Raw genomic sequence first — 13,854 nt, 5'->3', positions numbered from 1 at the left:
CAGGATGACATAGGTGGTTCCGGGAAGATGAGAGAGAAGGAACAACAGAAAGGGTGAAAGAACGAACAGTGAAATAAAAGCGCCAAGTCGGATCGGTAGTGCCCCATGGGGCAGTGGGCAGGCATCTTAGTGTTCTGCTTAGTGTCCTACTGGGTGACAAAAAACTTGGGGTACCCTTCTCTACTGGACAGAAAGCATTTACAACCTATCAACCTTTTACTCGTTAGCATCTAACTTCACAGTATCTGGACTCTGATCAAAAGCAGTTAACTTAAAAATAAGTTGCTTCACTTAGGGAATCAGATGGCCTGAAGCAGGCTTGGTAGAGACGGTGCTAGTTCTTCTAGTCATCTTTTTTTCTCTTAATGGCAAGTTTTGGATAAGTTTTCTTAACATGTGTCCCTCCCGCTCCGTCTTTCTCTCTTCTTGCTGTCACCCTTCTCTGAGTCTTTGAAAACTCTCGATCCACTTTACTGTATCTCTAATTTCTGTCCCTTTCTCCCCTCTTGCTTCTGTACTCCTGATCCTTGTCTGTCCCTTGAATCTCGAGCTGCATGTCTTGTCGCTGTAAATCTTTGTCTCTCCTTTCCTCTCCATCCCGCCCTGATCGCTCTCCCTCTTGTTAACTGTTCTGACACACATGTCTGCCCAGCCCTGACTCTCTGACCTAGGGCTCTTTCTGTCCTGCCCGTGTCTCTGTCCGTGTCTGTTCACTTACTTTCACTGTCCCTCCTCACAACTCTCCCCGCCCCCGAGTCTGTGTCTGTCTGTCCTGTCTCTCTCGCTCCGCATCTCTACCCTCACCCTACCTCTCCCATCCTCTTTCAGACGCCGGCCGGTACCCAGGGTTGCCCTGGAAACTGCCTGCACGGCCCACTGGTTACCATGGAGACGCCCGGGCCCGCCTACCGCCCGCGAGCGCAAAAAAAAAACTGTCATCGCGCCGCGCACGCGCGCGGAGGACTGGCTGACCTCCTCCCGGACAGGAGCCGGCCGAGCCTCTCTCCAAGGCGAAAGTGGGAGAGGCTCGCTTGCGGTCCTGAGGGCGGTGGCAGGGGTGGCCGGGTCTCCGCAGGGGGTTGCCATGGAGACGGGGGCTGACGGCGTCCTAGCGAGGGCCGTGATTGGTGCAGAACCCTGCTAATCCCTGAAGCCCCGTAGAGAATTCACGGCGACTTGGTGGGGGCATGCGCGGTTGGGAAGGCGGTGCGGCCGCCCGTTGCCCCCTGAGAAGCTTGCTCGCGTCGACGGGCGCCTGGACGCCTGGATTTGAGGCTGGGAGCGCGGGAAGACGCGGCTCGGAGTGTGACCCGATCGTTGCGAACAACGCTGCCCCGGGGCACAGCGGGAGGAGGGTGGAAACTGAGGCGAGGGTGGGGGACGGGCAAGGCGGCGCTCGGGCTGGTGCGTGGAGCATTCTGGGAGACATAGTCCGGCCGGGGAGGGCAGGTCGGCGAGTGCGCATGCTCAGGAGTGCGGAGCGGCCCGCTGAGCGCGGAGGTGAGGGCGGGGGCCCCTCAACCGGGAAGGTTCGGGCGGGGACGGGGGCGGCGGCCCAGCGGGATCGGGAGCGCAGGACAGGGGCCTGGGTGCCCCCCGTGGCCGGGCCCAGCGCTGTCGCGCGAGGCTTGTCAATCACTGCGCGTTGCCACGGCGACAGAATCTGGAGTCCCCGCCCCCAGTTGCCATGGCGGCACCCGGACCTGCCCCGGCTCCCTAAAGCAGAAGGTGCCCGCCCAGGCTTCTGGTAAATGTAGTTCAGGGAGCTCCGCGGGGCCGGCCCGATTACGGAGGCCCAGCTGTCTCCTGGGGTTTCAGGTTGACTTGGAACCTTGAGGAGCGAAGGTTAGACCCACGGGATCAGGCGGCCCTCGAAATCGAATCCACTTCCTTAATAAACTCAGATCTCTCCACAAAGGTCGCACTGTACCTCCAGCTGCAGAAGGAGCAGCGCGAGTGTGGTGGGGGTGGGGGAAACGGAGGTTCACAGTGGCACAGCGACGGGCCGAGGTTACGTGGCAAATAGGCTGGGCAGAATCTCCGACTTTCCTTGTAGGCTCCGAGTCCAGTGGTCTCGGCACCTTTGTAGCTCCCCTCTGAAAACTCCCCCGTTACCTCCTAGTCCCACCTAGATCGGGAAACGGAGGAGATAGTGGGGCATTGCGTGTTGTGATAAGTCAGGCTCAGAGAATGGGGCTGAATGGGGGGAGAATGGTGTCTGGGTGCTGGGCCATACAGGTGATGACCTTGCACAGGTGTGGGGTGGGGCAGGTGCAGTCAGGCTGCGCTGTGAAACCGCGCTGGGAGGGGAGTGGTCTGAGAGACAAGGCGGGAGAGTGGACGCTGCAGTGATAGACTGGCGTTGGTGGGGGGAGGGGTGGTAGTGGTGCAGATGCCCAGGCAGTGGATGTTGTAGGTGGCATTCACCTGGTAGGGAGAGGGATGCAGAGCAGGGGTTAGGTGGTGCGTGTAGAAGAAGCGTGGGCTTTGGGGGAGAGACGAGGTGCCTTCTGGGCCTAAGAAGCAGCCCAGGAACAGGGGGCTACCAGAGACTCTGCACAGGCCCAGCTAGAGAGGCTCACCGAGGGCTTACCAGCCCCACAGGTCCTTGGTACGGGACTGCCTCTGTGCCTCCGTTTCCTCATCCTCCTTCCGCTTGGCGGGTCTCGGGATTCAACAGCGCAGCATCCAGCAGGCTCTCAACGAGCATTCGTCACCGCTGTCCTCATCGCAGCCGCCTCACCCCATTCCTCCCCCAGGGGGAGCACTGGCCTCAGAGCCCCAGCCTGCTCTTTCCAATGAGGCCCAGGGCTCTGGGCTCCCCGGGCCACGCACCCCCAGAAGATGAGGGGCCCATCACGGTGAAGCTGGAGGAGTCTGAGGAGGAGGGTGAAGCCGCCCCATGGGATCCCGGCCCAGAGGCTGCACGACAGCGTTTCCGGCACTTCCACTATGAGGAGGCAGTGGGTCCCCGCGAGGCGCTGGCCCGGCTCCGGGAGCTGTGCCGCCAGTGGCTGCGGCCCGAGGTGCACTCCAAGGAGCAGATGCTGGAGCTGCTGGTGCTGGAGCAGTTCCTGGGCGCGCTGCCCGCCGAGATCCAGGCCCGCGTGCGGGGACAGCAGCCAGGCAGCCCTGAGGAGGCCGCTGCCCTGGTCGAGGGCCTGCGCCGGGAGCCAGGAGGGCCCCGGAGATGGGTGAGTCAGTGGCCCTGGGGTAGGGGCTGGAACAGTATGCACCTCTGCCTCTTCCTGGGAGGTGCCATGCTCAGCCAGACACTGGTCCCTTGTGGTTTGGAAGTGGTCACCTGCAGCAGACCCTGTGTGAGGGCAGACGGGGTTCCAGGGCCAGCCTCACTGGCCCATCCCTCCATCACCTAGAGGCATGGACAAGGGATGCAGGGTGGGGAGAGAGGGTGGGTATCAGCAGCAGGAGGGCAACTGCAGGTGGTCCCTTCACGCCTTGCTCAGTCCCTGGTGGACATGGGTCCTTAGAGGACCTAGTCAGTCGGGACCCCTGGGGTCCCAAGATAGGGTGGATGCCCATGAACTCCCGACCTGAGCTCCTGATGGCGGGGGCACCTCCCCAGGTCACAGTCCAGGTGCAAGGCCAGGAGGTGCTATCGGAGAAGACGGAGCCCTCCGACTTCCAGCCCCTCCCTCAAGTCACACCTCGGGCTCCAGAACCTGGGCTTGAGATGCCCCACGGGGCCACACAGGAGTCGTCGCTGGGCCTACGGGTGAAAGAGGAGCCTGGGGTTACAGAGGACCCAGGTGAGGGTAGGCAACGTGCCCACGCACTGGTGGTCCCCACATCCCGCCCAGCCAGTGGCCGTCATTATCCCTCGCATGCCAAGCCTGCCTGTCACCACTGTGGTTCCTTCCATGTTCTCAGCTGGCATGGAGCTGGCTATTGGGGTTTCCTGGTGTGGGGGGCATGTGGGGTTCTCTCCCTGAGGAGATCCATTGGGGGACATTAGCCGATTGCTCGAGAGCAGACAGAAGGCTGGAGTATGGGTGGGCACAGCTGAGGAAGGACCCCAAAGTGCTGGGGAGCATTCCCTTCTCTCATACGCCTCCCAGGCAGGTGCCAGACATGCCTACCACACTCTCTGCCATTCCTGTGTGGACGCTTAGAGCCCCCCTGACATGCCCAGCCCCAAGTCTACACCCAGGTCTCACCCCACCTGGACCCCAGCACCTGGCACACCACTGAGGAGGGCAGCAGGGTGGGCAGCCCCTGGAGCCGCCTGACCCCACCCTTCCTCTCCAGAGCTTCTGGACTCTGGGCCTCTAACCAACCCCCAGGAGGCCACTTCCACTGTCCTACCTGAGGAGGCCCAGGTGAGCCGCTGCTCTGGGAGCCTCAGTGGGTGGGGGTTGGGTAGGTCCCTCCCTGGGCCTAGCCAGACACAGGCGAGCAGTGACCACTGTGGTTTCAGGGCTGTGGCGTGGCGCTGGACCAGGCCTCTCCCCATAGTGAGGCTGGGCCTGAGGGGTCCTCATGGACGGAGCACCCTGAGGCCCTGTGGCAGGAGGAAGCTGGGAGCATCTTCTCCCCAGGTGAGTAATATGGGGCCCTCCACACGGGCAGCACCACCCCTGACCATCCCACTCCTGGCCCTGCTCAGGTGGCCCCCTTACTCCGGCATTCCCCGAGCTCCTCCATCGCCTGCAGCGTTCAACCTGCTTTAGCATCTCCTGCCCGCGAGAGCCAAGCCCCGCACTAACCTCATGGCCCCTCCAGCTGCTGCTCCCCGCCCCCAATAAAACCTAAAACCTCCTGAGAGCAGGACTTGTGTTCCCCACGTCCGCTCCCAGCCCCGGCACCCTGGATGGCCCCCGGCTTCTGGGCTTGCATCCCACTGATTGGGGGGCGGGGCAGAGAGAGACAGCAGGTTAGTAGACAGGGTGGGCAGACAGGGGGGACCTTGACACAGGGTGGAGCCTGGGCAAGACAGAGCGGTGCCCTGCTCTCAGGACAGATGCCCTGTGCTGTCCACCTCAGCCACACAGCCTACAACGGTCTGCCATCGGCCAGGCTCCCTGCCTCCTTGTCCTCCCTGTTCCCTGGACCCCTTCTCTTTGTTGGTTTACTCCCTTGTTATTCATTATTTATTTATTTTTTTGGCTGCGTTGGGTCTTCGTTCCTGCGCGCGGGCTTTCTCTAGTTGCGATGAGCGGGGGCTGCTCTTCGTTGCAGTGCGCGGGCTTCTCATTGCAGCGGCTTCTCTTGTTGCGGAGCACAGGCTCTAGGCGCACGGGCTTCAGTAGTTGTAGCACGCGGGCTCAGTAGTTGTGGTTCCCGGGCTCTAGAGCGCAGGCTGAGTAGTTGTGGCACACGGGCATCGTTGCTCCGCAGCATGTGGGATCTTCCCGGACCAGGGATCAAACCCGTGTCCCCTGCATTGGCAGGCGGATTCTTAACCACTGTGCCACCAGGGAAGTCCCACCCCCTTGTTCTGGTGAACCTTCCTGTGAACTCTGGTGTGGGAAGCAAAGTTCTGAGCTATGTTCCATATCTGAAACACATTGGTATTACACTGAATTTTGGCTGAAGAATTCTTTTTATTAACTCTGTCTCAAAACTTTTTTTTAATTGCTGTGAAACTGGGTCAAAACATTTTTTATCACCACTGTTGGTGAGCCCTTTCAATTTGAAATTCACATTTCTCAATTGTGGGAAACTGGCTTGCATTGTTTCTTTGATTTCCTTCCCCTCCATTGTTCTGTTCTCTTGTTTCTGGAATGCCTGTTACTTGGTTATTGGACTCTAGGACAGATCCTCCAATGTTCTCTCCACTGCGATTCCCCCATCCCTTTCTTTCTGCTCTATTTTCCGGAAAATGTCTTCAGTTATAGCCTCCAGACCCTCCTTTGAGATTTGCATATCTGCTAGCAGAGTTCTAATTTCCAGGAGTGTCTTCTTTCCCTGAACATTCATTTTTTTAACCACTTTCTGTTATTCTTACAGTTGTAACATCTTTCCTTATTTCTCTGAGGATAACAATAACTTGTTTTTTAAGCTTTCTTCTTCCAGTGTGGTCTCTGGTCCCTCTGGCAGCTCTGAGCAGATGGGTGAGGGTCTTATCGGCCAGGACAACAAATCAGGGCTGGGAGGGGAGGGTGAGGGGTTCACTCCCCAAGGAGACTCACTTCTTGGGAAACGTGAGTGGGTGGGTGGAGCATGAGTGGATGCCACTGAAGCAGTCGTAGGGCAGTCTGGCTGGGCTGCTTGAAGGCACCCCTGCTGTGAGGATCTTCAGTTCTCTCCTCTGAGTGTTCTAAGAAGGCACTTCCAGCCTCTTGCCAGCATCCCGGGAGAGAGGCTAGCGTCGCAGCGCCCAGTGTCACTTCCCTTAACTCCCTTGACTCCCTCAGGGTCCTCTCCCGCCCTCAACCCAGCCCTTTGCCAGGATGGGAGAGGAGGTCCAGAAGTCAGAGCTACAGCACTGCCCACCGCTTCCTCAGAATTCTGTGCAGACAGACCCAGGGCTGTTCCCTGCAGTAGCCCTGCCCAGCTGCAGCTTCAGCTTCTGAAACAGCTTCCCCAACCCGCCTGGTGCCCCTGCCCCTTCACCTGCGTGGCCAGAGGTACCTGGTACCTCCAACTCCTGAACTTTTCAACCTCTGGGGTAAAACGGGTTGATTTCTTTCAGTCTTCCCCACTGCCGACTTACTATTCGCCTTCTCCAGTCTGCTGCACAGTTACCGTTTGCCCATTTTGCTTTCCAGAGTAGAAAATATCAGGGATTTGTTTGTTTCCTCTCTTCTTCTCTTCATCTCTGTGGACTTAATGCCTTGAAAAAACAAAACAAAACCTTTATGGTGGTTTTTAATGTTGTTTCACAATGAAACAAATTTAGATAGATACCATTACTACCCAGAAGTCCCCATTTGCTGTTTTTTATCAATAAGGATCCAAACTCATTCTTTTTTCATAACGTCCTTGTTTTGTGGATACTCATCCATCCTTTGAGAATTTGCAAGTACCTTACGTTACTTCCGGCCTTGTTAGTTAGCTCAGTTTCCTCGGGTGTGAGTGCTCCCCCCGGGGGCACTGCTGACGGCCTGCCCTTCACAGCTCTGGGGGCTTCTTATTTGTCCCTGCCCTAAGCGTCATCCTGGGTGAGGGACTGCCACAGGGTCCAGCATAACTCTGAACTGGAAGGCTCGTCTGGGCCCCTAGCCATTCAATGGAGATACCTCTGCAGCCTCACTGAAAGCAAAAGGTCCGCGGGTGCACAGGGCTCACCCAGGCTGTGTCCTCAACCCCCAACTTCATGACAGAGCCTGGCTCTCGTCCTCAGTCTCCACAGCCTCGGCACCGTAGAGCACAGTGCACCAGGCTCTGGATTCCTGAATCTCACCGTCCTTTCTTGCTTTGGAGCTGCCCCAGGTATTTTGAAAGCTCTTTTCTTGTGTTCCGTCCGTCAGTTGTGCATGTTGAAGCTGAGAGAGTAGCGTCTGATACATGCCCCTTCTGCTGTTTCAGTCTTCAGCTGGCTGGCCAGGCTTGGCTCATGCTGTGTAGCTGACGCTCCAGCCTGGACCTGCTTCTCTCAGCCCACAGCCCCCCGGTCTCTCTGCTCTCTCCAGCCACACCGGCAGTTCCACCCCAGGCTCCTCGGCGGGTTCTTTCTCTGCAGTCCCATTCTTTCCTCAGGCTGCACCCTTCCACAGTCAACCACAGCTCACCTCAGCCACCTTGGTCTCCCCATAAGGTCTCCTGGCTGCTCCCCTTGCCCTCAACCGAACATCTTCTGTGCAGCCAGTGCTTTTATCAGGAGAACATTTTGAATTGCTAGGACATTCACGTGTTAGAAAATTCAGAAAGCACAAGGGCGTATACAGTGGAATGCCCCTCTCCTGCCTGTATCACATGGTCCTGCACCCCAACAGCCAACATCACCGGTTTTTTGTGTGTACTTCCAGAAAGATTCTCTGCATAGAAGAACAAACACAAATTCAGGTGCATACTCATTTCCCGTTTTTAAAACACACGTGGATGCTTCATCTTCCCCCTGTTCCACGCCTGACATTTTTCATGCATCTTCCCACTTGAACACACAGCAGCGAGCGCCCTCCTCTTTGGACAGCTGCACAGAGCTCACTGGGGCTCACCGCGGACACACCCGTTTATGCACCCAGGCCCCTACTGACATTCCTTTGGGTTACTTTTCAGTGAGAACTGAGAAACCTCCTACACCGGTCATTTCGGTCATTTCACACAGGGGGAACACAACTGGTGGAGAAGCACCTAGACGTGGAACTGTTGGATCAGAGGGTGGGAAATTGGACACTTTGATGCACTTTGCCACACTGGCTTCTGTTGATGCTCGCCAGCGGTGCACACAAATGCTTGGGTTCCTGGAGTTAGGGTGTGGAAACGGTAACGAGTACGGCCCTAATACGCACTTTGTTTACTAGGAGGGGACTGAGCATATTTTACGGAATTTAAGCATCAGTGACATTTCCTTTCCTTTTCCTGCCCTTTCCCCACGTTTGTCAGGTTGTCCGTCTTTCTTGTTGATTGATTGGCGCACCTTACTTTGGTTAATTAGTCTCTTGCCTCTGGAGAGTTCTCAGTTTGTCATTCGTCTTTTGACTCGGAGGGTTTTTGCTGTGCACAGATGATTTCCTTTGACACAGTATAATTTTTCTGAGTTTTCTTTGGCAGCTGATAGGTCTTCTGTCACCTACTGAAGCCCTTGCTAGTCTCCCAGTCTCCTTGCTTTAACTTCCTTCTTCTCCGTTGCCTGTGCTCACATCGCCTCCCTCCCCCAGCATCTAATGATGGAGTGCTCACAGCGTGGCTGGAACCTGCTCCTTTTATCCGCAGACACCCACCCCTGTCTGATCACATGCAGGCCCAGGACTCTGTAGGCCATGTACACGCCACAGCACCCATGTTCACGTTTCCCAGCAGACTGGGCCCGACTCCTGTGCCCCACAGCCTGCGTGTGGCCTCTGTCCCTCGGGAGTCCCGTGGGCATCTCAAGGAAGGCACGGCAGACAAAAGTCCTGGTTGCCTGCATTCCCTGCCTCTATCCCCTGCCCTATTCCCTTCCTGTTGGCTCCACTTCCAGCCTCCCTCAGACCCACCCACAGCTCTGCATTTGTGGAAACCATCATCACCCACCCGGACAGTGCAAGGGCCACCTGCCCCGCCTTTGACCTACAGCCCTTCCAGAAAGGCGGTTTTTACAAACTTAAGTCAGACCTGGAAAGCTTGTCCCCAGCTTTTCAGTCTTCCACCTCCTGCAAGGGTCTGTCCCATTGTCACCTCCTTAGGGAAGCCTGCACAGATACAACCCCTGCCCCTGCCCACGTCACTTCTGTCTGCCTCCTTGGTCAGTTTCAGGTCGCTCTAGTTCGCACCGTTTCCGCAGGGCTGGAGTGGCTCTGGGCACAAGTGGGTTCTCTGTCATGAATGAGTGGATCCCCTTCTGCAATGCAGGGTTTACGCTCCAGATGGACAGCATCTCTGCTGGCCCAGACACTGTGAGCCCCCACGTCCACCTCCCCTGGGACCTCGGCGTGGCCAGCCTCACGGGCCGACTCGAGTCACCCTCCCTCGAAGGTGGCTTCTCACACGCGCTGGTGCTCTCCAGCGACCCGGGAGGTGAGCAGGACCCCATGTACGATCCCCGCCAGGGCGTGGGCCCCGGGCTGGCCGCCGCTCGCTGGCGTGCCCCCAGGGGCCGGAGCCGGGGTCGAGGTCGCCCCAGCACAGGCGCCGGAGCCGTGCGAGGTGGCCGCTGCGACGTGTGCGGGAAGGTGTTCAGCCAACGCAGCAACCTGCTGAGGCACCAGAAGATACACACGGGAGAGCGGCCGTTCGTGTGCGGCGAATGCGGCCGCAGCTTCAGCCGCAGCTCGCACCTGCTGCGCCACCAGCTCACGCACACCGAGGAGCGGCCGTTCGTGTGCGGCGACTGCGGCCAAGGCTTCGTACGCAGCGCGCGCCTGGAGGAGCACCGGCGCGTGCACACGGGCGAGCAGCCCTTCCGCTGCGCCGAGTGCGGCCAGAGCTTCCGGCAGCGCTCCAACCTGCTGCAGCACCAGCGCATCCACGGCGACCCCCCGGGCCCCGGCGCGGCACCCCCCGCGCCTCCTGGCGCGCCGGAGCCCCCAGGCCCCTTCCCGTGCAGCGAGTGCCGCGAGAGCTTCGCGCGGCGCGCCGTGCTGCTGGAGCACCAGGCGGTGCACACGGGCGACAAGTCTTTCGGCTGCGTGGAGTGCGGCGAGCGCTTCGGCCGCCGTTCGGTGCTGCTGCAGCACCGGCGCGTGCACAGCGGCGAGCGGCCCTTCGCCTGCGCTGAGTGCGGCCAGAGCTTCCGGCAGCGCTCCAACCTCACGCAGCACCGGCGCATCCACACGGGCGAGCGGCCCTTCGCCTGCGCGGAGTGCGGCAAGGCCTTCCGCCAGCGGCCCACGCTCACGCAGCACCTGCGCGTGCACACGGGGGAAAAGCCCTTCGCCTGCCCTGAGTGCGGCCAGCGCTTCAGCCAGCGTCTGAAGCTCACTCGCCATCAGCGGACGCACACCGGCGAGAAGCCCTACCACTGCAGCGAGTGTGGCCTGGGCTTCACGCAAGTCTCGCGGCTCACCGAGCACCAGCGCATCCACACAGGCGAGCGGCCCTTCGCCTGCCCGGACTGCGGCCAGAGCTTCCGGCAGCACGCCAACCTCACGCAGCACCGGCGCATCCACACGGGCGAGCGGCCGTACGCATGCCCCGAGTGCGGCAAAGCCTTCCGCCAGCGGCCCACGCTCACGCAGCACCTGCGCACCCACCGGCGCGAGAAGCCCTTCGCCTGCCAGGACTGCGGCCGCTGCTTCCACCAGAGCACCAAGCTCATCCAGCATCAGCGCGTCCACAGTGCAGAGTAGCCAGCGCGCGCTGCACCCCCTCTCCGCCCTCACCTCGGTCCTCCGTGCGGGGCGGGGGGGCGGGGGGGCGGGGGGGGCTGCAGAACACCTACCTCGCGGGGATGCTGTGAGGCCTGTGATCACGTGGGTACAAGCCAGCCCTCTTAGGGCCCGGTGCCCAGTAGGTGCTCAATAAACAGTACATGAAACCTGCGTCTGGGTCTGCACCAATTCAGTTCCTCCCCACCTGCCTGGGTCCCTCTCTGCCCACCCCACAGGTCCACCACTTTCTTTGCAACCACATGATTCCTGTAAGAGCCAGAGTCCCCTGCAGATGTGGCCCCTAGCAGAGCCTGGCCATATCTGTGGGGTGCCCCCCTTGCACCACGGCTCCTGTACTATTTGCCCATGTTCCCTTCGACCCACACATCTGCCGGCCCAGCCAGCTGCCAGATGACGACCTGGAGTGGCAGAGTTCTCCCCAGCCAGCCAACATCATCAGGTGCTGAAGTATCAGGCTGGTGCCCAGCATGCCAGAGCCGGCCTGAGGATGTGTTTATGAAACTATAAACCTAGGGAGCCACTTCTTAGGTGTGAAAGCTACAAGGCTTTACCTGGGAATCCATATTCTTGCGAGACTTTCCTCTGCTCCCCGCAGACTCCAGCTAGTCCGCGACCCGCAGGCGGCTGCAAGCCCCAGGCCAGTTCCCCAGCCCTCTAGTGATCGTTCCCATCACGCGCCGTTCTCCTCCCTCCCCGGCCCCACGCACAGCCCCTAAGGGCTCCCGCACGCTGGGAGGGCTCTATCGTGAGTGTGTTCAGTAACTAGTCGCAGGAAGCACAGCCGGCAGCAGCTTTCCTGAAGATGGACAGATACTGCCAGTTCCAGTTCCGTGTCCTGCAGACTTGAGGGCGGGTGTCTCTGGAACCCTCCAGCCTCTTCCTGTGCCATTGCTTCTTTTGCCTGATCTTCCCCTTCCATCCTATTGCTCAGGCCTTGACACAGTCCCCACTCCACCCATGGGTGCTGTAAGTGCCAGAGACAATGGAGAAAGGCAGTTCCAAAGAGGGCATCTTCATGCAGCAGGGTCTGGCTTGGGACTTAAACCCCACTCTAGGAGGGTGTCAGCCTGCCCTTGGCCTAGAGGGTTCCAGAACAGCCGTTCTAGGCCTGTATGTCCAAGCTTCTTCCAGAAGTGCAGCTGGACTTGCCCCTGCCACTGAGTCACCCTGATCCCCTCAAGACTTGGGCCCTGGTATCAGGGAAAGACAAGCCAGCCTGGGCCAGAGGCTTCCTACAGACATGCTAGAGAAGGCATGCTCCCTGCCTCAGCCCCCCTTCCTCCCCTCCCCTATCCCTCTCTTTTCCCCACCTCCCCGCTAGTCTAGCCCCAGCCAAGACCAGAGCCACTCTGGCATCTACTACGTCTGGCAAAGTCAGCAGCCCCCCCATGCAGGGGCACTCCTGTGTGGCACAGTCAGGGGTGGGGCGTCCCCGGACCCTCTGACAGCACTCACGGTTCTCTCTGATCACCAAGGGGATTCTAGGAAACCTGGTCTGGGATCTGTAGAATCAGAGAGGAGAGGAAGGCAGGGAGGGGCTGGGAGAATCAGATCAGGGAAGGCATATGAATGAACACTGAGATAGCCAGTGGTCTCAGGTTAGAGGAATGTTGCCAGAACTTTATAAATCCTGTAACATGGCTTTTTTTTTTTCTTTTTTTTTTTTTTACAACTTGTATGACTTTTATAATCTGAAACAAAGAAAACAAGAAAGCTCTCATCTTTGATCATCTTCGTGTTAATCATGAAGGGAAATCTGTGCAGATACAACTACATAAAAACATGAAATTCCACACAGGAAAAATTACAGTAAACATGAAAAGCATGGAGACATCCGGCCAGGGCCCCACACCCGAAGCCTTGAGAAGTCCATGGACCCACCTGCCAAAACAGCCCTCTGAGAAGAAATCAACATGAACAGCTATGTGAGGGCCACCCATGAAAGGTCATTTCTGCAGCTGGCCAGGCACACCTCTGCAATCCAGTCATGTGGCTGCAGGTCGAGAACCCAAGGGTTACCATACTATCATCAGGGCTGAGGGCTTGGACAGAATGACCACTTCGCCCCACTTGGCCAGAGCCACATGAGGAACCCAGGAGAGGAATACCAAAGCACTGGTCATCTAAGAAAGCTACAAGAGTGCCCAGCCAGCCTGTACCTGAGCCCATACTGTTCACTCCCAAGCCCAGCCTCCCCATGCCACATCCATCCAATTATTCTCACCGGAAGCCTAGCCTCCCGAATCTATCCACTTCTCTCCACCCCCCAGCACTGTTCTGATCCCAGCCATCCATCTCCAGCCTGGAGGCCCACAGCACTCAGCCTCTCTTCCCTGCCTACTCCTGCTCCCTCGTTCCCCAAACAGACCCTTTCTTCCCAGTGTCAGCTCCCAGTGGCTACGCTAACAACCCTACGTGCACTTCCACCCTCACAACTCACCCGCCACGTTCTGCCCAGTCCCTCCAAGGCACTGGCCCCAGCTTCCCTCAGGACCTCTGCATGCGCTAAGCCCTAGGTTGCATCCTAAGAGGCTGCAGGCCCAAGGGCCACAGGCACCTTTGCCACCAAAACCACCTGTGCCTCTCTGCCACTTGAGTGGCCACGAAGGTGACAAGGAATATACAGCTTAGCTGCACCACTTCCAACCCAGCCCCCTGCCTCAGTTAGGCCATCCCCTCCTTCCTGGTCCAGAAACCATGGCCCCCTTTACCTAGCATTCTGTTGCATGGTCAAGTCTTCCCCCACTGGATGGTGGGGAAGCCACAAGATCAGAGATGACGCGAGTCGAGCTTTGGCTAGTCCTCTCCAGGGAACCAATTCCCCATCCCCAGATGGGCCCTTAGCGGAAGGGCCTCAGCAACTGACCTGGGGATGGGCACATGAACCAGGCTGACCAATAGAAACCACCCCTGAGACTTT

At 58.6% G+C, this 13,854-nt stretch overlaps 1 protein-coding gene across 3 annotated transcripts; it reads left to right on the top strand.

Moving 5' to 3' along the window:
- The first annotated feature begins 1,176 nt into the window (after positions 1-1,176).
- On the top strand, positions 1,177-10,954 carry MZF1 (myeloid zinc finger 1). 3 transcript variants are annotated; one of them, XM_061172719.1, is made up of 6 exons: positions 1,177-1,500; positions 2,605-3,194; positions 3,587-3,770; positions 4,270-4,340; positions 4,439-4,559; positions 9,457-10,954. In XM_061172719.1, exons 1-6 carry the CDS (start codon positions 1,188-1,190, stop codon positions 10,890-10,892), a joined length of 2,715 nt encoding a protein of 904 aa, XP_061028702.1. In that variant the 5' UTR covers positions 1,177-1,187; the 3' UTR covers positions 10,893-10,954. The 3 variants fall into 3 exon arrangements, with proteins under 3 accessions (XP_061028702.1, XP_061028701.1, XP_061028703.1); XM_061172718.1 differs by having other exon boundaries at positions 3,587-3,776; XM_061172720.1 differs by having other exon boundaries at positions 1,419-1,500; positions 2,760-3,194.
- Positions 10,955-13,854: the final 2,900 nt, after the last annotated feature.

This window comes from Eubalaena glacialis, chromosome 18 (genome assembly GCF_028564815.1).
Source record: "Eubalaena glacialis isolate mEubGla1 chromosome 18, mEubGla1.1.hap2.+ XY, whole genome shotgun sequence".
Classification (NCBI taxonomy): Eukaryota; Metazoa; Chordata; class Mammalia; order Artiodactyla; family Balaenidae; genus Eubalaena; species Eubalaena glacialis.
This window is presented reverse-complemented; position numbering and strand designations above follow the sequence as displayed.